The sequence below is a fragment of the Doryrhamphus excisus genome, chromosome 1 (assembly GCF_030265055.1).
Source record: "Doryrhamphus excisus isolate RoL2022-K1 chromosome 1, RoL_Dexc_1.0, whole genome shotgun sequence".
Taxonomy (NCBI): Eukaryota; Metazoa; Chordata; class Actinopteri; order Syngnathiformes; family Syngnathidae; genus Doryrhamphus; species Doryrhamphus excisus.
In genome coordinates this window covers 1,175,372-1,200,000 of record NC_080466.1, presented here as the reverse complement: position 1 = coordinate 1,200,000, position 24,629 = coordinate 1,175,372, and the positions used below count along the sequence as shown (strand labels likewise).

The window sequence follows — 24,629 nt, the reverse complement described above, 5'->3', positions numbered from 1 at the left end:
GTCACAGTGAGCAGGTTTTAGAAACCGAGCGCTCAGAGGCAAAATTCTTTCAGGGTTCACTTCCAAACCTTATTATCTAAAATCTTGTCATTGTTTTAACACGAAAATATGATGATTTATTTACAAACACCATGAACTATTTCTAATGTGGGTTCATGTGTTGTATGATTGTGTATGATTGTGTATGATTTCAGGTGAGTCAGATTATGCTGGGACTGATGATCATGTCCTACTCGATTCCTCTGCACTTCACTGAGGTGACTGAGGTGGTCTTCCTGGGGGTACCATGGTGGAGTGGCCTGATGGTGAGTGTTCACATCCAGTTCAACGAAAAGTGGAAACATATGATGGATTGAATATTCTAAATCATGTCAAAAGTGCTTATTTTAAATTTAAAATACTTTCTTTTCAATTTCTTAATATTATATTATGAACACGCTAATTAATTTACAAACTGAACATTTTCTTCTGATTATTTAGCTTCTTTTAAGTAATATGGCTCAAATTAGACTGAACCCATGTATTAAATCCGTGATAAAATACACATGAAAAAACATGAAGTTACCATCCAATTAGTTTCTTATCTCTAGGTTACCTTGTTAGTCTTCCTCATCTATGGAAATGTTGCTTTTAATACTTTCGGTGTGGACCTTTTTTTGTCAGTGTACCCCTAGATTTCAGTTAAGATATGCACGTTGTGCCAACATGACATGACATGTAGAAACAGTCCGTACAGAGGAATCTGGGTTTTTGTCATTAATCCATTCCGAAGCGTCAAACATAAACTGAAGAATTTTTACCCGTAAGAAATAATGCAAGTCCAGTTCATGTTTAAGACAGAAAATGTTGTTCCTGTCTAAAGTCTTACAAAATTCATAATAAATATGATTACATCGCTGTAATGTTTTGCTGATGTATTAAGAATCTTTCCTGGTGACCAGCTAGCCCGCTGCTGCTATTTACATCCATTCTCATCTTCAGTCATGCTAAGCTACAGAGCATGCGCGACAAGTCAAGAGTCAGCTACGGCTTCTTGCACTAGCATCACCACTTGCAATGTTTTTGCAGCCATACTCAATGAAAACGAAAGCAGAGTGTCTGAAAGATTATTCATCTGACACTCGGGAATAAGCAGTGCGCTTGAACGCTTCACCATCGCAGGTCACACAGTGGTTCATCGTTGTGTGTGCATGTGAACAATAATAGCAAATAAACCACCCACCCTAGCATTCCCTGTCTGGGATCTGTCTATAGTGGCCCAAATGTAAATAAACCACTATCCGGTCTTTGTTTGGGCACTCGATTGTGCAGGATACTTTAGGTTCACCGTGTGGCTGTATGATAACCAAGGTAGTGTACACAAACCAAAACATTGTTGGCAATAATTTTTGTCAAAAAATGAAATGCAACTTGCAACGTTTTTGCAGCCATACTCAATGACAAAGAAAGCAGAGTGTCTGACACTCGGAAATAAGCAGTGCGCTTGAACGCTTCATCGTCGCAGGTCACACAGTGGCTAGTGGTTCATCGTTGTTTGTGCATACGAATAATAACAGCAAATAAACCACCCACCCTAGCATTCCCTGTCCGGGATCTGTCTATAGTGGCCCAAATGTAAATAAACCACTATTCGGTCTTTGTTTTGTTTGGGCACTTGTTTGTGCAGGATACTTTAGGTTCACCGTGTGGCTGTATGATAACCAAGGTAGTGTACACAAACCAAAAACATTGTTGGCAATAATTTTTGTCAAAAAATGAAATGCAACTTGCAACGTTTTTGCAGCCATACTCAATGAAAAAGACAGCAGAGTGTCTGACACTCGGAAATAAGCAGTGCCCTTGAACGCTTCATCGTCGCAGGTCACACAGTGGCTAGTGGTTCATCGTTGTTTGTGCTAACGAACAATAATAGCAAATAAACCACCCACCCTAGCATTGCCTGTCCGGGATCTGTCTATAGCGGCCCAAATGTAAATAAACCACTATCCGGTCTTTGTTTTGTTTGGGCACTTGTTTGTGCAGGATACTTTAGGTGCACCTTGTGGCTGTATGATAACCAAGGTAGTGTACACAAACCAAAACATTGTTGGCAATAATTTTTGTCAAAAAATGAAATGCAACTTGCAACGTTTTTGCAGCCATACTCAATGAAAAAGAAAGCAGAGTGTCTGAAAGCTTTTTCATCTGATACTTGGGAATAAGCAGTGCGCTTGAACGCTTCATCGTCGCAGGTCACACAGTGGTTAATCGTTGTCTGTGCATATTGAGAATAATAGCAAATAAACCACCCACCATAGCATTCCCTGTCCGGGATCTGTCTATAGTGGCCCAAATGTAAATAAACCACTATCCAGTCTTTGTTTTGTTTGGGCACTCGATTGTGCAGGATACTTTAGGTTCACCGTGTGGCTGTATGATAACCAAGGTAGTGTACACAAACCAAAACATTGTTGGCAATAATTTTTGTCAAAAAATGAAATGCAACTTGCAACGTTTTTGCAGCCATACTCAATGAAAAAGAAAGCAGAGTGTCTGAAAGATTATTCATCTGATACTCGGAAATAAGCAGTGCGCTTGAACGCTTCATCGTCGCAGGTCACACAGTGGCTAGTGGTTCATCGTTGTTTGTGCATACGAATAATAATAGCAAATAAACCACCCACCCTAGCATTCCCTGTCCAGGATCTGTCTATAGTGGCCCAAATGTAAATAAACCACTATCCGGTCTTTGTTTTGTTTGGGCACTTGTTTGTGCAGGATACTTTAGGTTCACCGTGTGGCTGTATGATAACCAAGGTAGTGTACGCAAACCAAAAACATTGTTGGCAATAATTTTTGTCAAAAAATGAAATGCAACTTGCAACGTTTTTGCAGCCATACTCAATGAAAAAGAAAGCAGAGTGTCTGACACTCGGGAATAAGCAGTGCGCTTGAACGCTTCATCGTCGCAGGTCACACAGTGGCTAGTGGTTCATCGTTGTTTGTGCATACGAATAATAATAGCAAATAAACCACCCACACTAGCATTCCCTGTCCGGGATCTGTCTATAGTGGCCCAAATGTAAATAAACCACTATCCAGTCTTTGTTTTGTTTGGGCACTCGTTTGTGCAGGATACTTTAGGTTCACTGTGTGGCTGTATGATAACCAAGGTAGTGTACACAAACCAAAAACATTGTTGGCAATAATTTTTGTCAAAAAATGAAATGCAACTTGCAACGTTTTTGCAGCCATACTCAATGAAAAAGAAAGCAGAGTGTCTGAAAGATTATTCATCTGACACTCGGAAATAAGCAGTGCGCTTGAACGCTTCATCGTCGCAGGTCACACAGTGGTTAGCGGTTCGTCGTTGTGTGTGCATACGAATAATAACAGCAAATAAACCACCCACACTAGCATTCCCTGTCCGGCATCTGTCTATAGTGGCCCAAATGTAAATAAACCACTATCCGGTCTTTGTTTTGTTTGGGCACTCGTTTGTGCAGGATACTTTAGGTGCACCGTGTGGCTGTATGATAACCAAGGTAGTGTACACAAACCAAAAACATTGTTGGCAATAATTTTTGTCAAAAAATGAAATGCAACTTGCAACGTTTTTGCAGCCATACTCAATGAAAAAGAAAGCAGAGTGTCTGAAAGCTTTTTCATCTGATACTCGGAAATAAGCAGTGCGCTTGAACGCTTCATCGTCGCACGTCACACAGTGGTTAATCGTTGTCTGTGCATATTGAGAATAATAGCAAATAAACCACCCACCCTAGCATTCCCTGTCCGGGATCTGTCTATAGTGGCCCAAATGTAAATAAACCACTATTCAGTCTTTGTTTTGTTTGGGCACTCGATTGTGCAGGATACTTTAGGTTCACCGTGTGGCTGTATGATAACCAAGGTAGTGTACGCAAACCAAAAACATTGTTGGCAATAATTTTTGTCAAAAAATGAAATGCAACTTGCAACGTTTTTGCAGCCATACTCAATAAAAAAGAAAGCAGAGTGTCTGACACTCGGAAATAAGCAGTGCGCTTGAACGCTTCATCGTCGCAGGTCACACAGTGGCTAGTGGTTCATCATTGTTTGTGCTAACGAACAATAATAGCAAATAAACCACCCACCCTAGCATTCCCTGTCCGGGATCTGTCTATAGTGGCCCAAATGTAAATAAACCACTATCCGGTCTTTGTTTTGTTTGGGCACTCGTTTGTGTAGGATACTTTAGGTGCACCGTGTGGCTGTATGATAACCAAGGTAGTGTACACAAACCAAAAACATTGTTGGCAATAATTTTTGTCAAAAAATGAAATGCAACTTGCAACGTTTTTGCAGCCATACTCAATGAAAAAGAAAGCAGAGTGTCTGAAAGCTTTTTCATCTGATACTCGGAAATAAGCAGTGCGCTTGAACGCTTCATCGTCGCACGTCACACAGTGGTTAATCGTTGTCTGTGCATATTGAGAATAATAGCAAATAAACCACCCACCATAGCATTCCCTGTCCGGGATCTGTCTATAGTGGCCCAAATGTAAATAAACCACTATCCAGTCTTTGTTTTGTTTGGGCACTCGATTGTGCAGGATACTTTAGGTTCACCGTGTGGCTGTATGATAACCAAGGTAGTGTACACAAACCAAAACATTGTTGGCAATAATTTTTGTCAAAAAATGAAATGCAACTTGCAACGTTTTTGCAGCCATACTCAATGAAAAAGAAAGCAGAGTGTCTGAAAGATTATTCATCTGATACTCGGAAATAAGCAGTGCGCTTGAACGCTTCATCGTCGCACGTCACACAGTGGTTAATCGTTGTCTGTGCATATTGAGAATAATACCAAATAAACCACCCACCCTAGCATTCCCTGTCTGGGATCTGTCTATAGCGGCCCAAATGTAAATAAACCACTATTCAGTCTTTGTTTTGTTTGGGCACTTGTTTGTGCAGGATACTTTAGGTGCACCGTGTGGCTGTATGATAACCAAGGTAGTGTACACAAACCAAAAACATTGTTGGCAATAATTTTTGTCAAAAAATGAAATGCAACTTGCAACGTTTTTGCAGCCATACTCAATAAAAAAGAAAGCAGAGTGTCTGACACTCGGAAATAAGCAGTGCGCTTGAACGCTTCATCGTCGCAGGTCATCGTTGTTTGTGCTAACGAACAATAATAGCAAATAAACCACCCACCATAGCATTCCCTGCCCAGATCTGTCTATAGTGGCCCAAATAAACCACTATCCAGTCTTTGTTTTGTTTGGGCACTCGTTTGTGCAGGATACTTTAGGTTCACCGTGTGGCTGTATGATAACCAAGGTAGTGTACGCAAACCAAAAACATTGTTGGAAATAATTTTTGTCAAAAATGAATCACACGAACAGCAAGGCATAGTAAAACCGAGGTTCCACTGTAAATAAATTCAACCTTCTTGCCTCATTTCATGTCTCTTTGTTTGCATGGCCAGTTTGTCATGGCTGGAGTGGTTGCCGTCATCTTGGACAAACGCTGCACTGTGAGGACTGTAAGTCACACACATCAGTTGATTTGAGTAGAATAAAACTATTACAGGTACATGTACATGTCCCCTGGGTACAAACGAGTTCTATACTGAGACCCTAATGTAAGTCAAGTTATAGTGTTTATAGTGTAAATCAGAAGTCATACCTTCATGAACCGAACCGTAAGTCAAGTCCTTTTCAGTACCAGGTGTCTTTTATGGTGAACATCGTGTCCATGGTTCTGTCGGTTGTGGCTGTGATCATCTACTCTGTGGACATGGACAAACACCCTGAGGCATCCTGTGTCAAGAACCAGCACGGAACCTGTTCCGAACAATTCTATGCCACGGTGTGTATCAATTTATTTGTCCATGGTCGCAAATGCCAAGAGAAAGTTGCTCCCATGCATTTTGTCTAACATATTTCTAATTTCTGCTTGCTATTTGCTGGAATTGTAGTCTTCATATTTGTGCTGAAGTGAACTGGGTACTTTTTTCTTATCTTTGGGTCAATATGGTAAATATAGGTACAAGGTTGGTATATACTGTGTATTTTTACTTCTGATAGGAATGCACAAAAATTGCAATTTGTGCATCACACTAATTTATATTTTAGTTTGTAATAATATTTTACCAGGGCTGCACGACGGTCGAGTGGTAAGCACGTAGACCTCACAGCTAGGAGACCAGGGTTCAATTCCGCCCTCGGCCATCTCTGTGTGGAGTTTGCATGTTCTCCCCGTGCATGCGTGGGTTTTCTCCGGGTACTCCACTTTCAAACATGCTAGGTTAATTAGCGACTCCAAATTGTCCATAGGTATGAATGTGAGTGTGAATGGTTGTTTGCCTATATGTGCCCTGTGATTGGCTGGCCACCAGTCCAGGGTGTACCCCGCCTCTCGCCCCAAGACAGCTGGGATAGGCTCCAGCACCCCCGCGACCCTCGTGAGGATAAGCGGTAGAAAAGGAATGAATGATTATTAGTACTACTACTAGTAGTAGTAGGCTAGTATTAGCCTGCTTATTAGCCTGCTTTTGCCCTATTATATAAAATTTGTCAGACATTTTTTTTGTAAAAAAAAAAATACAAAAATGAAAAAAATAAATAAAAAATATCAAATTATTTAGGGGGGCTTAAGAACATTTTAAAATAGGCCTAATGACGCCACTGGCCCTTAGAAGTAAAAAAAAACAAACCAAAACATGCGACTCCAAATTGTCCATAGGTATGAATGTGAGTGTGAATGGTTGTTTGTCTATATGTGCCCTGTGATTGGCTGGCCACCAGTCCAGGGTGTACCCCGCCTCTCGCCCAAAGACAGTCGAGATAGGCTCCAGCACCCCCTGTGACCCTCGTGAGGATAAGCGGTAGAAAATGAATGAATGATTATTAGTACTACTACTAGTAGTAGTAGGCTAGTATTAGCCTGCTTTTGCCCTATTATATACAATTTGTCAGACATTTTTTTTGTAAAAAATAAATAAATAAATATAAAAAAAATAAAAAAAATCAATAAAAAATATCAAATTATTTAGGGGGGCTTAAGAACATTTTAAAATAGGCCTAATGACACCACTGGCCCTTAGAAGTAAAAAAAACAACAACATGCGACTCCAAATTGTCCATAGATATGAATGCGAGTGTGAATGGTTGTTTGTCTATATGTGCCCTGTGATTGGCTGGCCACCAGTCCAGGGTGTACCCCGCCTCTTGCCCGAAGACAGCCGGGATAGGCTCCAGCACCCCTGCGACCCTCGTGAGGATAAGCGGTAGAAAAGGAATGAATGATTATTAGTACTACTACTAGTAGTAGTAGGCTAGTATTAGCCTGCTTTTGCCCTATCATATACAATTTGTCAGACATTTTTTTTGTAATAAATAAATAAATAAATAACAAAAAGAAAAAAAATCAATAAAAAATATCAAATTATTTAGGGGGGCTTAAGAACATTTTAAAATAGGCCTAATGACGCCACTGGCCCTTAGAAGTAAAAAAACAAAAACAAAACATGCGACTCCAAATTGTCCATAGGTATGAATGTGAGTGTGAATGGTTGTTTGTCTATATGTGCCCTGTGATTGGCTGGCCACCAGTCCAGGGTGGACCCCGCCTCTCGCCCAAAGACAGTCGAGATAGGCTCCAGCACCCCCTGTGACCCTCGTGAGGATAAGCGGTAGAAAATGAATGAATGAATAATATTTTAGCAAGGAGCTGAATCATCACATGGTGTTTAGCATGACAACCAAAACATCCCATAGTAAACTCCATGGCCTTTATACTGTACATGATTATTTTGAAGTTGATGCGGGTTGTGCTTTCAAATACAGAATGTCTTTTTTTTACAGACACTGGCCAGAGGACTGAAGTCCTCGCTGTTAGTGTTCACCCTGGCCCAGACTGCAGTTTGTTCTACTCTCTGCATCCTTCTCTACAGACACAAACGCACCTTTGGCTTGTATACTGTAAGACATCTTTTAGGCTTACATACTATTATTATATTACAATCTTATTATTGTGTGTTACTATAATGTGTTGGTGTCCAATGATGCTAGGGCCGCTTTGATATTTTATGAAGCAACATGTGTAGATATGCTAAGAAGTAATATATATTTCAAGAAAAATTCACCCAGGTGAAAAGGCGTATTATTAGTATCAAGTAGAGTCTTTTTCATTTTGTTGTTTTTTTAGTTTTTCAAATATGTTAATTTTTCTTTAAACCCAAAATGTAAATTCTTTTTCTGTAATATTTTGGCTTTATTCCTATAATAATTACATTTTTGCCAAATTTTCCATCAATTACAACTTTGTTTTGTTTCACATTGATGCCCCGGTTATATTATATTATAATAGTGTCTTATTATAATGTTTTACTTTAGTGTGGTATGTGTTGTCATAGTGTGAGAACTAATATATTATAACATAATGAATATGTAATATATTTCTACAGGAACGGTAGAATTCCTTTTTATTAGAATTAGAATTACTGGGTGCTACATTGAAAATAAAATGAACTGTACCTTCTTGGAGAGGCGTCATTTGGCATTGTGTATCGCGTAAAGAATCAACAATAGTGAATACTTAATCCTGTGTCCTCTTGTGTGCAGCCTTTCATTCGATCTGCTTCATCTACTCCGAGTGCCCTCATCACCCCCGAGCGGGGCTGATCCATCACATCACCTCACTTGGACGCATTTTCTACGGTAAAGATGCTAAAAACAATCAAATGTAGGTGAAAACATGCTATCTCAATGAAACATCTTAGTTGCGTGTTATTTCTGACGGAGCAAATCAATGTCATATCCAAGAGTACGTATATCTCAATATGCTGAAAGACAATACTAATGAGTCCACGGTTACAGTGACCACTCAAAATGTAAGTCTTTCATTGACATTTGCATTTTCATATTCAAACATTCTTCATCCTACATTCATTTTTTTCATGGTGTCATTGAAAAAAAAAAAAAAAGTGTTGTTCCAAGATGGAGAGACAAGGGAGAACTTTGGAGAGAGCTGAAGAAGACAACGAGGAACATGAAACTAAAGCGACGTCCACACAGGCACCGGTATTTGATAAAAAACATGACGCGAGGCAGTGCATTTGGTAGCCATGGCAACAGGTTGTGCTGTGACGCCCAACCGTTGGGTTGCATTTGAGGAAAACACACACACAAAAAAAATCACACATTCTCCAATTAAAGTTTTCATTGAGTTTCAAAAAAAAAAAAAAAAATAATAATAATAATAATAATTGGAAAGCAGGAAGTGAACAAATGTAACAAAACGAATGAATTGGGTTCAAATATTTGGGGGCGGACCAGTCTATATGTCGGCTGGCATCAAGTAGAACACAGCAAGTCAACACATCACATACATACATTAACAACTAAGCGCTAAACACAGCATGTAACTGAAAAGTGTTATTTCCAAATGCCTGCAATGCATGCTGGGTAGTCCAGCCGCAACAACAATATGAACTATGAACAATAAAACGCTGCATAAAAAGAATGTTAACTTGTTTACTTCTCAGATGTCTCCCCTCATCAACATATTTTGCCGTCTAGCAAAAACACGACAAACTGGGAAAAATGTTGGGAGAAAAATGACAAGCTACCCGGCATGCCTTGCGGCAGGAATTTACGGATGTTTTCTTGGAATGGTTATCGATATAGCTATTTCCTTGTATGCCCACATGCTACAGTCGGTCGGTGACTTTGACGCGTGGTGTGTGTTGCCGTGTTGTGTCTGACTCAAGCCGGCCACAATAACACGGAATGTCATGTTGCCTACACGGCTACACTTTTCTGTGTTAACATTCTTTCCATTTAAAAAAAAAAAAAGGAATTTAGAAATGCCCAATAAGCCATATTAAGACGCACGGTTAGCCTGATGTGGCCCCCGGGCCGCAGTTTGCTCACCCCTGCATGACCTTGTTAGCAAATGTAAAAGTGCCGACTCACTTTGTAAATAGTCAGTGGTCATCAACTGTGGATCTGTGACACATAGAGTATGTTACCATCATGTCCGCTTATGGGTTTATTGTACTGTATGTTTGTTGTAGCATTACTAATCATATGTGCTTGTTTATTTGCCTTTGTTGTATAAATGTGTGATGTTTATGTATACTCCATATGTGTGTTTTAGGACTTTTTTTTTTTTTTTTTTTTTACTATAGAGCTGCCACACGGTCAATTTATTGGTCTGTGAGCCAATACTCATTGTTATACTTAGCATGTCATGTACTTCTTTTGCAAATATTGTGTTTATTAAAGAATGCATGCTATTATAGAGCTGTAGTTGACAAATTGTGTTACGCCACGATGCAGCCAGAAAACACACAATGGTTAATTTACAGCGCATATAGGAACTGCGAGTAAAAATAAGCACAACTCACGTAGGCGAGGGCGGGAGGCGGGTCTCCTTCCTGGGGTCCTTGGCGGGGTGAAGTATTATCAGTATTATTGTTAAGACGCTGTAGTGTAGGACTAAACGGCCCGTTGTCAGCTGTAACAATATGACTTGGCAGACAGGACAGGTTGAAAAAGCAAAACAAATCAGGTCTTTAATTTCATCTGCTCTCATAAATTACATATTTACAATACAATTTAAGGATGTTAACACAAAGCATTTTGATTCATGTCGGAAAGTCTATCATTCATTTTCATCTCATATTTGACTGTATCCCATACCCAATTCACCCTGAAAACTTCTAGCACGCATGCACACATAAAAAAAAGCATTTTTTGATGGTATAATTTGCCGCCCCAATCTAAAATATGTACTCCTTTCAATTTGCACATACGCACAAATATATTAATATATGAGTTACCTTTTTTTTTTACATCCAATGGCACCTTGAACTGCTGATATTTGTGAGAAAGTTATTCATCTCAATTTGAGTTCCCCACGTAATATTTTATAAATGAACGTAGTGTTAGTCTCGCAACATATTTTTAAAAAAATATATCTTTAATTTTTGTTGCTGAATTGCTTTCACACTTAACATAAATATAGGATAGGAACAGGTGACTAGCACTGAAAAATGGATGACTATTTTTGGTATTTGTCACACATACGACAACAACGACAACAACAACAACAAAAAAATGATACACTATACACCAAGTATTGTGGCATCGACTTACAGCTTTGACCCCAATATTATTCCCCCCCTAAAAAACTATCGGAAAAAGATGGGGTTCATTTTATAATGGGGGTCTTGGAGGTTTGTTCATGCATACCAACAGGCCATCAGTGCATACGTGTGCAGAGCACGCTGCCGCACACACGCACAGTGTGAGCAGAGCAGTGAGACAATAAAATAAACACAATATTCTAACGTTTCAACCCGATTTTGGTGTCATCGATTATGTATACAATTATGTACACAATCCAAACGCCACTTTACGGGTATTTTTTTTTTTTTTTTTTTTGATACGAATAGCAATTGTCTGACAAACTTATGACGTCATTCGAACAACACGGTGCCACAAAATGCGCTGTACATCCCTCTGCCCTCCTCGTCAGTAATCACTTTAAAGCTTTGGAGCTCCTCTTTGCATAAACGGTCAACATTCCGAGACAAAACCCAGCATCCTATTTTGCAAGCAGCCTGTCTAAATATCTCCTCAAATTCAAGGCAATTCTCATCAAGTGCAACAAAGATTGTTTCCTGACAAAGTAGTCAGTTTCGTATCTGTAATGACCACCGTTATGTATTTTGACGGCATAATTGTGTAGCTATTGTTGATTTGTGTCATTGATTGACATTAAAAATGCCCGATACTCCAATACACCCAAAGGTTTGCAGATACTTCAAGTGAATCCATGTCAAGTAGTACCATAGTAAACTGGTCTTCATACAGCCACAATGTTGTTCATTTCCCACCTCTGAGTGGTTTTACTGGTGTCACAGTCGGATATAAACACCTTGTGAAGGAGGTCTGAGCGATCCAAACATTTGCCTGCAGGAAAAAAAAAGATGAGTAAAAGATGATTATGACATATTACGTCTTTCAACTACATTTTGTTCACCCACATCTACATTTGTGTGCGTAATAAGGAAATGACATTTAATTTAATGAGCGCAATTGCATCAACGACAGCGCCGCAAAGGAAATAAACAGAATGACTTACAACAAGACCGGAATAGATAAAAATGACGGTAAGTAAACACACATGGTCAGTGTGATCACAGGCCAGTGGGGCCCAGCGGGGGCCAGGACGGAGGGGCGACAATCAAACACAAGTCCATCACAGTAGAAATAGTCTTTGCTAACATGGCAATTCAAGCGACAGGCTAACCCAGGGGTGGGCAAACTACGGCCCGGGGGCCACATCCGGCCCGCCAAGTGTTTGAATACGGCCCGCCCAATCTTTCCAAAGTATTTCATTTAAACTCAACATACAACCTGGCATCATGGCCTGAGCCAACCTTTTGATGGTTGTATCAATTTCGTTTTTTGACATGGTCTGTTGTTTACAATATAATAATAATAAAAATAATAAAAATAATAAAAATAATAATAATTAAAATAATAATTATTATATTATTATTAAAACTATTATGATTATTATAGTTATTATATTAATGCTAATTATTATATTAATTATATATAATAATATTGTTATATTTGCATATTTTACATAATAATAATATAATAATTATTATTTTAATTTTATTTTAATTATTATAATATTTTAGTATTTTAAAAATATTTAAATATAAATATAAAATAATAAATAATAATAGCAGATTGCATGACAATTTTACAGATACAATAATACCAGGTGGACTGTTACGTGTAAAATATATAGTCTGCCCCCCCCCCCGGAAATTTTGTTATATCAATGCGGCCCGCGAGTCAAAAAGTTTGCCCACCCCTGGTCTAACCCATTGGAATTTGAATGGTGCTTTCCACCATGAAGTAAAAGGCCATTTTGAAAAATGATTTAATAATAAACACCATTGGATAATGTAATATAATGAAAAATATATAATTACATTCTGGCAGATAACAGCCATACATACTGTACAAGGCATGGGGTTGTGTTTGAATGATCATGTTGCTCGAACACAGAAATGTAGATATATTTACCTGTTGCTACATGAGTGAAGCGATGGAGATCCTGGAAAAGAGTTCAAGAGAATTTAAGAGAATGAAGTCGTAAATGTACAAGAAAGTCCTAATATTATGATAAAAAGTACAAAACAAAATTAAAACAATAAATGCATACATTTCCAAAGCAAAAAGTCTCAAATGTATGAAAAAAGCCACCGTAGAATAAATGTGGAACTTTAGAAAATAAAGGTCTTAATATTACAACAAAAATAATATTCTGTGAATAAATTAGTATATTAATGAGAAAAATGTGTAAATTTCAGAGAAGAACATTATAAATTTACAAGGAAAAAATCATAAACTATGAAAATGTGGGCCTTATGTTACCTTAGTCCTTGGGCAACGGTAATATTGGGACTTTTTTTTTGAGTAAATTCACAGCTTTATTCTCAAAATGTCATATTTTTTTCCCAATGTAGCCCTGATACTGTATAATATTTGCCATGACTTTTCCTTTGCAAACATCCGTCCAAATGTAAACAAAGACAAAGTAAATGCATGCGATGATACATGACACCACTTTGACTTCATGTCTACCAATCAGGTCATTTGAGGCTAGTTGGTTACTGAGGGTGAGGAGGAAGTGGAAGTAAACGCTGCCACCATGTGGACAACTCATATGAAGAACCATGTCATGACTCTGGGCTGCACGGTGGTTTAGTGGTTTGTGTGCTGGCCACACGTTGAACATCTCTGGGTGCTTAATGTGTAATTCAAGGTATTCCTCAGATGGGTTGGCAACTGCGAAGGCCCTCTCATCCTTAAGTTGGAAGTGGTCTTATTTTTCCCACAACAGTGTGGACGTTTGACGTTGTGTTCTACACGGATGTCACTTTACCGTGTGTTTGAGTTTCACCTTGTAATACTTCCACTCGGCGTACTGCTTGTTGTCACAGTGTGTGATGATGACGGCCGAATTGTCAGCTCCTTTGGTCAGACACTGGTCGTACTGCATCAGCTGGTTGGCCTCGTTGATGCGGAACAACTACACACACACACGCACACACACGCAGAAATACAAATGACCAAATGTAGGACAATATATTGAAATAAGTTATTATTGCGCTGACATGGAACAATATGTTGGAAAATGTGACCAGCTCCCTCAGCTCTTGCAACGACTATCCGGGCTCCAGACTGCAACTAAAACTTTAGTTCTCTGATTATTCCTACTATATTGGGTAATACAGTAAACCTCGGATATATCGGATTCAATTGTTCCCACTGGTTTTGTCCGATATAAGCGAAATCCGTTATATGCGTACACCGGAAAATGTCCGTTTTACGCATATATCGGATTTATATCCGGTATATGCGTAAATGGGATTTTATCCGTTATAAAAAGGCACTTCCTTGACTATGTTTCCAATGTACCTGGACGCGCAGGCAACGCTGCAAACGCTGCAAATGACGTCGTATAGCGGCCTGTCACGATTCGGCGAATCGGAGCGCCACAATGCGGCCATCCGATATAAATTTCATGGAAATGCATTGGAACGGGACTGGAGATTTTGTCCGAAATAGGCGAAATCCGTTATAAAAAAATCCGATATATGCAATGAATTTTTATTGGAAATACATTACAGAAAAATTGGTTCTTTTTTATCTGTCCGTTGTGAGCGAATATCCGATGTATCCGAGTCCGATATATCCGAGGTTTACTGTACAAATGAAAACGTGACAATATATATGGATGTTATTCATGTCTAGATGGCGCTAATAATCCTACTTATCTGGAACCAATTAACCACGATAAACTTCTCTTGGCCAACATTGGATTGGTGTGAAAACTATTTTATGTACGAGTATCTCCTGCATCTCAAGACTCAAGATGTTTTGTTCAAAAACAAAATGTTGACGTTAAAGCCTCAATAAGAAAATATGATTTTTCTTTACCTGATTGCCACCCATTCTGTGACACGGCCCAGTTTCCACATTTCCTCCGTTTGTGTGTCCCATACTGTCAATACAGTAAGTTGTGTCCAAGCCCCGAATCTTCACACAAAGACAAGTTATTACACATTACACATCATCATATAATCGCTCATATTTCTATCTTTTCCATACTCTGGTCACATACCTCTCCCCATTCCACATTTTTTGGAGGGAGGGGATAGTGTTGTGGTATGTCATAAGCTATTTCCTCCATGAACCATTTGAAGCTCTTGCATCGATGTTCTTCCCTAAGAAGATAGTGAGATCCTATTATAAGTTAAAAATCGAAACAGCATGATTTTTTTTTTTTAAAACTGACTGAAGCTGCAAAATTTCAAGCGCGGTGGCTAGGGAATGCTGTATATATATCAATACAGGAAGTCATGTGATTATGTGTGCTTAAGCTTTGATACCTGAAGCGTTTCAGCGGGCTGATGTCTCCATAGGCGAGGGTTAGAGTTTCAGGGCGACTGGCGTAGAAGTAGTCCTTGTATTCGTCCCACCATACCTCCACCACACGGACGTAATTCTGCACACAGAATGTCACAGGTGTGGAAACGCAGGCTTGTGACACTATGATGCAAGGGTTTTTGGTGTGCAATCATTTTTGACTAAAAATTACAATTTTGGTGCATTGTTATGAATATTTAAATTACTTTTGTTCATACTTATGAACAAAAACAGTGATGGATTGTTTGTGCTCTTTCCTTTCATGTAAACAGGAGTAACCTTTGCTTTCCTTTGTTCTGTGCCGAGAAATTGAGTGTTGTGTTGTGTATGAATACTTTGCAACTATACTATGCAATACTTTTGCAACCCACTGTAACTAGCTATTTGGCAAAGTTTAGCTCCACAATAACCACACTGTGACTGCAAATTGTCAGTCTATTCTCTACTGGTGTGGATGACCATTTTTTAACACTGAAGTGGGAAACAATGTGTAAAATAGATAATGTATTCATCTTCAAGAGAAATTTCCAAACACTAATAATAGTCTTATGAAAGTGTGTGCTTTCATACCTTCAGCGTAGGTGAGGAACCAACGTGTGCAGGTGGAGGATTGCCTTGCCACCCTTGAAGTCTGTATATATGACCAACACGAGAGCACGGAACAAAGAGCAGTTTGCCGCCACACTGCCAAATCTACAAAGACAATAATATTTCATGACATTACGCCAAGTTAAACAAGACAAACTCGTCCACTGCAAAAAAGTCACACCATCTTACCTTGTATGAGATTTCAAAATTTTCTCCTCCCCATATCTGCAATCCGGGATCGTATAGGCCGAGCTCAAAGAAAAAGTCACGTTCTATAGCAAAGAGACCCCCTGCCATGGCGGGAGACCTATGCATTGACAGGCATATTGTTATAATGATGATTATTATTCCTCTTAACTTTTATGTTGATTCATTGGAGATGGACAGAAAAACAAAGGTCGTGCAACAACAAACAAATGACTTGACAATGTAGTATGAATGGGTAGTGAATGCCATGGTAGCAAGTACGGTGGGACGCGTCTCCACTGGGGGATTTTAAGTTGACCAACATAACTAAATCTTTGCTCAATTCCCAATTTAGATAAACAGATAAATTATTTTTTAGACTAATCTTTAAGGATTTTTTGCTTTTGTGCTCTTTTTACCACAACTTATTTGAAAGAAAATACAGAACTAAGATGTGCCGGAGGTGTAGATGTTCACCTTTAATTTGATGATTTATGGTTGTATCTGTCAATTACTTTTCTTGGCAGAATTTGTAGAGCTCATTTAAATCGGTTGTGTAGTCCTTTTGTGTAGTCGAGGTGGAATCGAGTTTGCGTTCGGTGCGTGTCTGTATAATTTGGAGAACTCCAAAATGAATTCAAACATGGGGATGCAATTCTTGTTATTAAAAAACACTGAAGATGTAGGTTCATGCAAACAACTGAGTTAACTTGGGCCGACGATCATCTATTGCAGGGGTCGGGAACCTTTTTGGCTACAAGAGCCATGAAGACCAGATATTTTAAAATGTGTATCTGTGAGAGCCATATACATTTTTTTAAACATTGAATGCAATAAAATGTGTGCATTTTTATGTAAGACCAACAGTTTTAGATATAATGGGCTCTAATTACGTAGACCAGGCACACTACCCCACGCCAAGGGGGTGTGGCCAGCACACTTTTGTGAGCAGCGCAGTGTCCAATAATAAATCAAATACTTGCTGCCATTAATGCAACTTCTGCTGCTGCATGGTTTTGCACCGTACTCCGTATATTTCATTCTTTTGGCCATCTTTGCCAGAAGGCTTGGTTCTGCAGCTTTAGCTAGGTGACTATTTGACTAAAGGAGGAAAGTTTATATTTACATGTTGACATCTCAATGACCGAGGTAGACTACAGCATTACCCAGTAATAATCAAGTTTTGGTGTTTGACCTGGAAAATATCATCAGGAAAGATAGATATGTGGACGGATTAAAATGCATAAGAAAGTTGTTGATTTTTAATATTATTTTTAACAGTCATTTCTGTGATTTTTACTTGTTAGCAAATGTTAGCATATTTTTATTGTGGTAAATGCTTGAGAGCCAGATACAGTCATCAAAAGAGCCCTACCTGGCTCCCGAGCCATAGGTTCCCTACCTCTGATCTATTGGGTCAAATTTGGCCTAGTTATGACTGTTATGATGCTAAAAGCGCTTAAAAGTCTTTCATATTTTGGTTCCGACTATGTGAAGCAACTTTTCCAAAGTCCCAATCGGCTGACAAGATAAAGCTGAACTGTTCAGGAAAACTGGGGATTTTTTTTGCAATGAGTAAAATCTGCTGCAATTTCAATTCGGCCCGCGGAATTGTTAGGAAAATAACATTGAGTTGTCCCACCTCACGGACCTTATCACACAAAGTGCTTACAGCGATCTGAGTAACTAATAATAAACTACTACTCTAAGCAATATTGTATATAGCACAAAATTCACAACCATTCTTAATGAGGTTGCCAGATTCAAACCAAAAGTCACAATAATTTAACGGTACACATTACATCCCGTCTGTACAACATAACACCTTAAAAGGCGAAAAAATCCTAATTACATTCATTCTTAGTGAAAAACTGCCAGCACAAAGCTGTCATCGAGAACACACAGAAAAGGGAAAGATGTGTGTTCTTGCCGTTGGGCAAAATTCCTCAAAAAGTGTTTTTTTTTTCCCCTTTTCATTGCACAAAATAGTGTATCCAGCCATGGAGCGAAAAAGAAGATGCTCGTGCATACATGCTTAAGGATACATGCTGTGTTTGAGCTCAATTCGAACTCTAACATACTTGCTTTAGCTCATTGTATTTCCACAGTAGTAATTTTGAGTAGTATTTGCCTTAATGATTTGTTGTTTTTTTTCCGGAGAAGTATTAAAATGTCAGTACCTATATGGCTCAGTACGACTTTTTCTTTGTTTTTTTTCTCTGTCGTTCAGAGGAACTCTCTTCCACAGCATGCTCCAATCCCAGGCTCCTCTAGCAAAGCCGTCTTCATCTCCTCCACCCTGTGGCTCAATGGTGAACTTCTCACCATGGATGGAGTCGATCAGAGGAACGGTGCACACCGTTCTTTCACGGTTGGAGTGAGAGTAGAGAAACAGCCATGCATTCAAGACGCACGCAGGGAGGTGGCAGGCATACACAGATGTTAAAATAAAGAGGGTAGAAGGATGGGACATGGAGACACAAACAGACAAGAATGAACGTTAACGTGCCGTCTGCAAACGGGGGTACCTATAGGGCTCGGTGGTATGTTTTCTTTCCGCCTTCTCTCTCGAGCTTAGCGGGACTCTCTTCCAGAGCAGACTCCAGTCCCATGCTCCTCGAGCCAGGCCGTCCTCATCTCCACCTTGTTGGGGCTCCATGCTATACGTATTACCGTCTATATAGTCTATGAGTGGTACTGTACATACTGTCCTACAAACAGACACAAGCCTGTGGGCAGGTTTCATACTTGGGAGTGCAGATTCAAGATGTTGCCTGTCTGAATTTATTTATTTGAATGCCATTTTTAAAATAATACAGAATGACATTATATCGGCCATCTTTTTTCAGCAGAATGCATTCAATATTTCAGGTGGTTTTATTGCTTGTTTTTGCTCCAAATTTCTAAACAGAATGTGATTGTTGGTTTACAACTATGGAAACAATTAGACACTACAAAAACTGCTCGCAGTAACATCTCAATAACATATTTAAAAAATCTATTAGAATGGTTCTCTAATCAAATCAAGTCATCAAATCAAATGCTCCAACACTGAATCTCTGCTGTAATCGATGCATGGCTCACCCACAGACTGACTGTGACCCATTCAAGGACACGTCACATCTTCTGTACTGATGCACACATCAATACCTATGAGCAACATTTCTAACCTAGCAATCTCGTTCAGAAATTATGTAAACCATGAACTTCAGGCTCATCAGCATTCTTACCTGTCCTCGGAAATAGGAGCAACCAGTGGAGCATACCAGTTGACTCCAACTTCACAGTGAGCATCCAGGTAGATTAGCACCTAAAACACAAACATATTCATGTATCCATTTATTCTGAATATATAATCAGGAAGAAACCAGGTGCCGGGTTATTCCAATAATGGATGTAACTGTACTCTGGGAAATATATAGAATACCTGTCCCTTATCGGCTTTCTTGGCTCCGATACTTCGTGCCTGGATAAGACCTTCTCTCTTCTCATTTCTGTAGAGCTTTACAAGACCGTTCCACTGCTTGATGTACATTTCCAAACGTTCCTTCAGATGGACTTCACACAGAGGAAACGTAATAGTCATTGTGCGGCGGTTACACATAAATCATAAATGGAGTGCAGGGGGCACGTGATCTTTCTCACTAAATAAACATGCGACGTGCCATCTGAAATCTGATTCTAGTTCATTTGTATGATTGTTATGATATTGTATGCCGAGAAAAGCCAACGCACCTTTGCTGCTGAAGTCATCTATCATGACAATCTCAGCCAGGTATCTCCGAGGAGTCCTCTTGATGACGCTGTGGATGGTTCTCATCAGGGTGGACCAGCCTTCATTATGGAAGACGATCACCACGCTGGAGGTCAGCAGTCTTTCATCATAATGCCAGTACTTGCACCTGTGTTAGTAGCAGACAATCACTAGCTTATTCATACATGCATGTTTTCAAATATCATTGGACTTTTTTTTGGGGGGGGGGGTGTTTTGTGTAATATCAATACAATTAAAAGTAACAATTTCAAACATATACTTTAGCATACATTTTTTTTTTATCTTAACTTGAGAATACAGTTTCTGAAAAAATTGCGCATGAATGCAGAAATTCATGAAAAAAACAAGTATTAAAACACATATATAGTGGTGTGAGAAGGTGTTTGCCCTCTTCCTATTTTTTTTTTGCCATACTTTTGTCATACTTAAATATTCCAGATCATCAAACAAATTCAAAAATGTGTCAATGCCAACACAACTGAACACAAAATGCAGTTTTTAGATTAAAAGTTTTATTTTTAAGGGGCCACAATGACAGCCATTATCCAAACAGGGCAATGTACTTGTGATTTTTTTTTCTCCATTCAAATGTTTCATTGAACAACTGGATTTTGTGTTTGTGTTGCCACTGACTAATATTTACGTTTGTTTGATGAAATCAGGAAGGAGCAAACAGGAGAGTATGTGTTCTCTTCTGTTGCTGTTCAGTTTCTTTCAAGAATGTGGCTTACAAGGTTTATTAATTTGATATTTTCTCATGTGATGCAACAGAATTCTCCATTAGAGCAGTCCTTTCCCCCGCAGCATACTGTATGTACTGTATGTATAAGGAGCAAATGAAAAATAAAGCCAAATAAAATGACATTAAAAACAGCTTTCCCAGCCCTGGGGAAGCTAGAGACTAGAGGTTGGTGAAGTGGTTCTGAGTGAGCCCAGTTTCCTCAGCGTACGCAGAAAGACGAGCCTCTGCTGGCCCTTCATCACCAGCCCCTTCGTGTTCAATTCTAGTCGTCTGAGAGATGAACAGCAATGCATTTCTAACTTCAAACTGTAGATATTCCTACAGAGTCAAACGGCTTCAGAACAACTCTGTGAATATCGTCGAGTTTCCCAGTCGCAGTCCGGACTTCCAAGAAAGAAGCCAAAAATGCCAACACTTACTATGGTACCCATTATGTCATTGGATGCTCATATCACCGAGTACTTCGTTACGAGGTGCATTTAAAAAAAAAAAAAAACCTTCAACTGTATTATGGAAAGCAGGAAGTGAACAAATGTAACAGTTAGTGATTGTAAAAGTACCAGATGGAGGGGTAGGATTTAATAAGCTTTGCTTCTTCCTACTCCTTTTGGACATGTGGAACTGGGAACTGATTATGGGATGCATTCAATTGTAATCTGATGCATGTTCAAATGAAATTAAACCATTACCATTACCAGACCGTATTTATTGTAGTTTATTTAGTTTTAGTTGTGTTTTTCATTTATTTTGTATGTTTTGAATGTGGTTTATCCTAGCTATAGATGTTTTAGACATATATACATGCATAAGTCTGAGGGAAAAAACAGTTTTGGTTTATAATCCATTTTTGGTTCTTAAGACTAACATCTTTACAATTATGAAGGAATATATGGGTTCTAAAATACATGCATTGTAGACTAGTAGTAGTAATATAAAAGTGTACTCACTCTTCGTGGCGTATATCGCTGATGGTCCTGTCTAGTGATATCATGTCACTGGCAACCATGTTGAAGCCAAACTCTTTGATGGATGCTTGGATGGTTTCTTTGAATTCTGGACCTAGGACTAAGGACTTGGCCCCCTCTCCTGGGCCATTAAGGACCCCGTGAGGTTCAGATTCTTTGGGTTCAAAGTTTCCCAAAACACCTTTTTTGAGGATCGGGGCATTGTAATTGTGCGAGTTGGGCCGGAATGTTACATACTGCTGCTGGATCACCTGATTCTGGTTCACCTGATGTTTGGGGTCGTGATTGCCCTCTCCTGGAGATAAAAACCAAACACAGGAGTGGTCACGCAATATTTCATCCTACCAAAAAGATGCTGTTCTTTGACTCCTCATAAATACAGTAGCTCTCATATAGCTCACCATGTTTCAGTCTGATGGAGTTGAGGTCCACTTCCACACCTTCCACATGAGGCCAAGGTAAAACTGGCTTAAACTTATCTTGGGCCCCTTTGTTCAGCAAACCATCATCCTGTAAAGGACAAAATGTAAGCAAACAAAACATTCCAAGTGCCAACATGTAAATGGTACGTCGTAAATGAATTATCAGTAATAGATATGGAGAAGGCGTTTACTGATTAAATAAACTCCGCCTTTTCACACATGTTGAATTGTGCAAATGTAACCAAGTGAACGGAACTGGTTGAGCATGTCTAAGACAAATAAACCATATCGTAACGTACAAGTGATTACAGCCAAGTTTAAGGTCTATAGCAGGGGTGGGCAAACTTTTTGACTCATGGGCCGCATTGAGTTAACAAAATTGTGCGGGGGGCCAGAACATATATTTAACACACATGATTTTACGCTAATAATTTTAATAATTTTAATAATTTTAATAATTTTAAATATTTTTTTAAATATTTTTTAAAATATTTTTTTAATAATTTTTAAATAATTTTTAATATTTTTTAAAATATTTTTTAATAATTTTTAATAATTTTAATAATTTTAATAATTTTTACGCTTATAATTTTACGCCTTGATTTATTTGTCTAATTTTAATTTTAATTTAATACTATCAGCTATATGTTTTCATTTCTCCTTTTTTCAGGAGCACTTTAAACATCAGATACATCAAACTACAATTTTTTTTTTTTTACTGAATAAGACATCCGACTTGAAAGTAATGTTGCCAGCTCGTATGGTAAAAGTTGAAATACTAAAAAGCAATTGGCGGGCCGGATTCAAACGTTTGGTGGGCCGCATGTGGCCCCCGGGCCGTAGTTTGCCCAACCCTGGTCTATAGTATTGCCCCCTGAGAAGATACTGTACTGTACTGCAATAAAAATGCTTGCTGAAGTGAAAGTTGACGCCGAACTGTAGTGCTGCATGCCGTGTAGCATGCTAACTGTTAGCATGTGTGAACTTGGCAGGACAGCTAAGTGTGCTTGTAAGTTCACATATATGTAAATAGTTAAAAATATGCTAACTCCTGGCAATGCTAACACACCTAATATTAGCTTGTTACACCTAGCGTAATTGAAAATTGAACACACGACAATTGTCAGGGGGAACAACTACACAGAACACAACCATAAACGGCTAACAAGACTGCTAGCATGCTAAGTATCAGTTCATCTGAAAAAATAAGTAAAAAGCTAACATGTTAAATGTTAGCATGCCAGCAATACTAACAAGCCAGCTATTAGCTTGTTATCACCAATCAGAATTAGCGTAAAACAACAAATGGCAATAGGATCACAACACAAAAGACTTTTTAAATCAAAGGAGCCGCCCATTGTATTATGTTGTCCAAATTTAAGTCAACTATTTCGGGAGCTATGTGTTTCCCCGTGATGTTCTTTATTAGGGAACACTATACAATCCATAGATAAGAGGATTGCGTATCATTCAAGCGTGCAGGAATATCGGCTTTAAACAAGCATTACCGCCCTCTGCAGGATACGCCATGAATTACAGCTCAGTCCTGAGTGGGAACTTTACACAATCTAGGGTACAGATTAAAAATGTTCGCAAAAAGAAATTGACACAAAAGAATGACATGAAGATCAAATATGTACAAAATATTTACAAAAATAAATGTCAAACACTGTGTATGTGAGTATATGGATAGAATAAAGTACTGTTTCAAAAAGCAATACAAAATGCACCTATTATTATCAGCCAATATTACATATATGACATTGTTTACCAATGCCCTATAGCAGTAACAAACGGCGTGTTGTTAAGCAAGTTAGTGTTATACGTTTGTTGTTATTATTAATATTGTATTTGCACTGAAACATTTTTAATCTTGTTGTACTCTGTGCAATGACAACAGAGGTATTCTATTCTATTCTATTCCGCAGGATAGTACGACGTCATACACGGATATGGTTCCTGACCATATACACACTACTGGGTAACAGCAGTGCAACTGAACGAGAGTCTGTTAGTATCTTGGTGGATATATTCTTATCTATTACATGACGTAGTAGCAGAAACGTAACAATTACTTATACCAAATAAACCAAAGTATTGCACTCAATTGAGCAATACCTAAACAAAGCCATCAATGCCACATGGAATGATCCTACAGTAAAACATTTTCATGTGACACACACCTGTAAAATTACCATTTGTAAGAGGTTGCCATCGATCAGTTTGAATTGAATGTTCATTGATGAACTCACCTGCGCCTCAAACCGGTTCTCGTCGTTGAGTTTGTTCGTCAGAGAAGACCACAACAGCACTAACACAAAAAACGTCAGAATGACAAGGAAACTCCTGAATATAAATCCCAATTTAAGTCTCATTTTATTTTTACAAGGTCTTCCTCCCTACACATCCAGGAAGCGAACAAGCCACATCTCACGTTTGTTTGGTTGTTTTAATCAAAGA

The 24,629-nt window shown here is 38.7% G+C and overlaps 2 protein-coding genes across 3 annotated transcripts in view; one reads left to right on the top strand and one right to left on the bottom strand.

The window, feature by feature from the left end:
• The window catches only part of tmem176 (transmembrane protein 176), a 13,526-nt gene extending 3,256 nt beyond the window's left edge, over positions 1-10,270 (top strand). The window contains exons 3-7 of the mRNA XM_058084485.1: positions 195-305; positions 5,453-5,509; positions 5,689-5,835; positions 7,833-7,949; positions 8,592-10,270. Of these exons, the coding sequence (XP_057940468.1) occupies positions 195-305; positions 5,453-5,509; positions 5,689-5,835; positions 7,833-7,949; positions 8,592-8,651 (492 nt within the window). The 3' untranslated portion in view covers positions 8,652-10,270. The remainder of the gene's footprint in view (positions 1-194; positions 306-5,452; positions 5,510-5,688; positions 5,836-7,832; positions 7,950-8,591) is intronic.
• Positions 7,364-24,629, bottom strand: galnt7 (UDP-N-acetyl-alpha-D-galactosamine: polypeptide N-acetylgalactosaminyltransferase 7). 2 transcript variants are annotated; one of them, XM_058083020.1, is made up of 15 exons: positions 24,422-24,629; positions 22,149-22,257; positions 21,730-22,042; positions 20,001-20,167; positions 19,693-19,823; positions 19,496-19,575; positions 18,794-18,976; positions 16,269-16,386; positions 16,062-16,184; positions 15,455-15,570; positions 15,187-15,289; positions 15,003-15,101; positions 13,963-14,091; positions 13,083-13,113; positions 7,364-11,948 (listed from the first exon to the last, which is right to left on the bottom strand). In XM_058083020.1, the coding sequence occupies exons 1-15, from the start codon at positions 24,542-24,544 to the stop codon at positions 11,842-11,844; spliced, it is 1,932 nt and encodes a 643-aa protein (XP_057939003.1). In that variant the 5' UTR covers positions 24,545-24,629; the 3' UTR covers positions 7,364-11,841. The 2 variants fall into 2 exon arrangements, with proteins under 2 accessions (XP_057939003.1, XP_057938921.1); XM_058082938.1 differs by lacking the exon at positions 18,794-18,976 and adding an exon at positions 18,446-18,628.

What these genes read in the sequence shown, in the direction of transcription:
- galnt7 (XM_058083020.1), bottom strand. Translation starts at nt 24,544, where the DNA reads ATGAGACTTAAATTGGGATTTATATTCAGGAGTTTCCTTGTCATTCTG. An exon ending in CATACCACCGAGCCCTATAG is followed by an intron (nt 16,387 to 18,793) that starts GTACCCCCGTTT and finishes GTCAATGCATAG; the next exon opens with GTCTCCCGCCATGGCAGGGG. An exon ending in CCGAGTGGAAGTATTACAAG is followed by an intron (nt 13,114 to 13,962) that starts GTGAAACTCAAA and finishes ACTCTTTTCCAG; the next exon opens with GATCTCCATCGCTTCACTCA.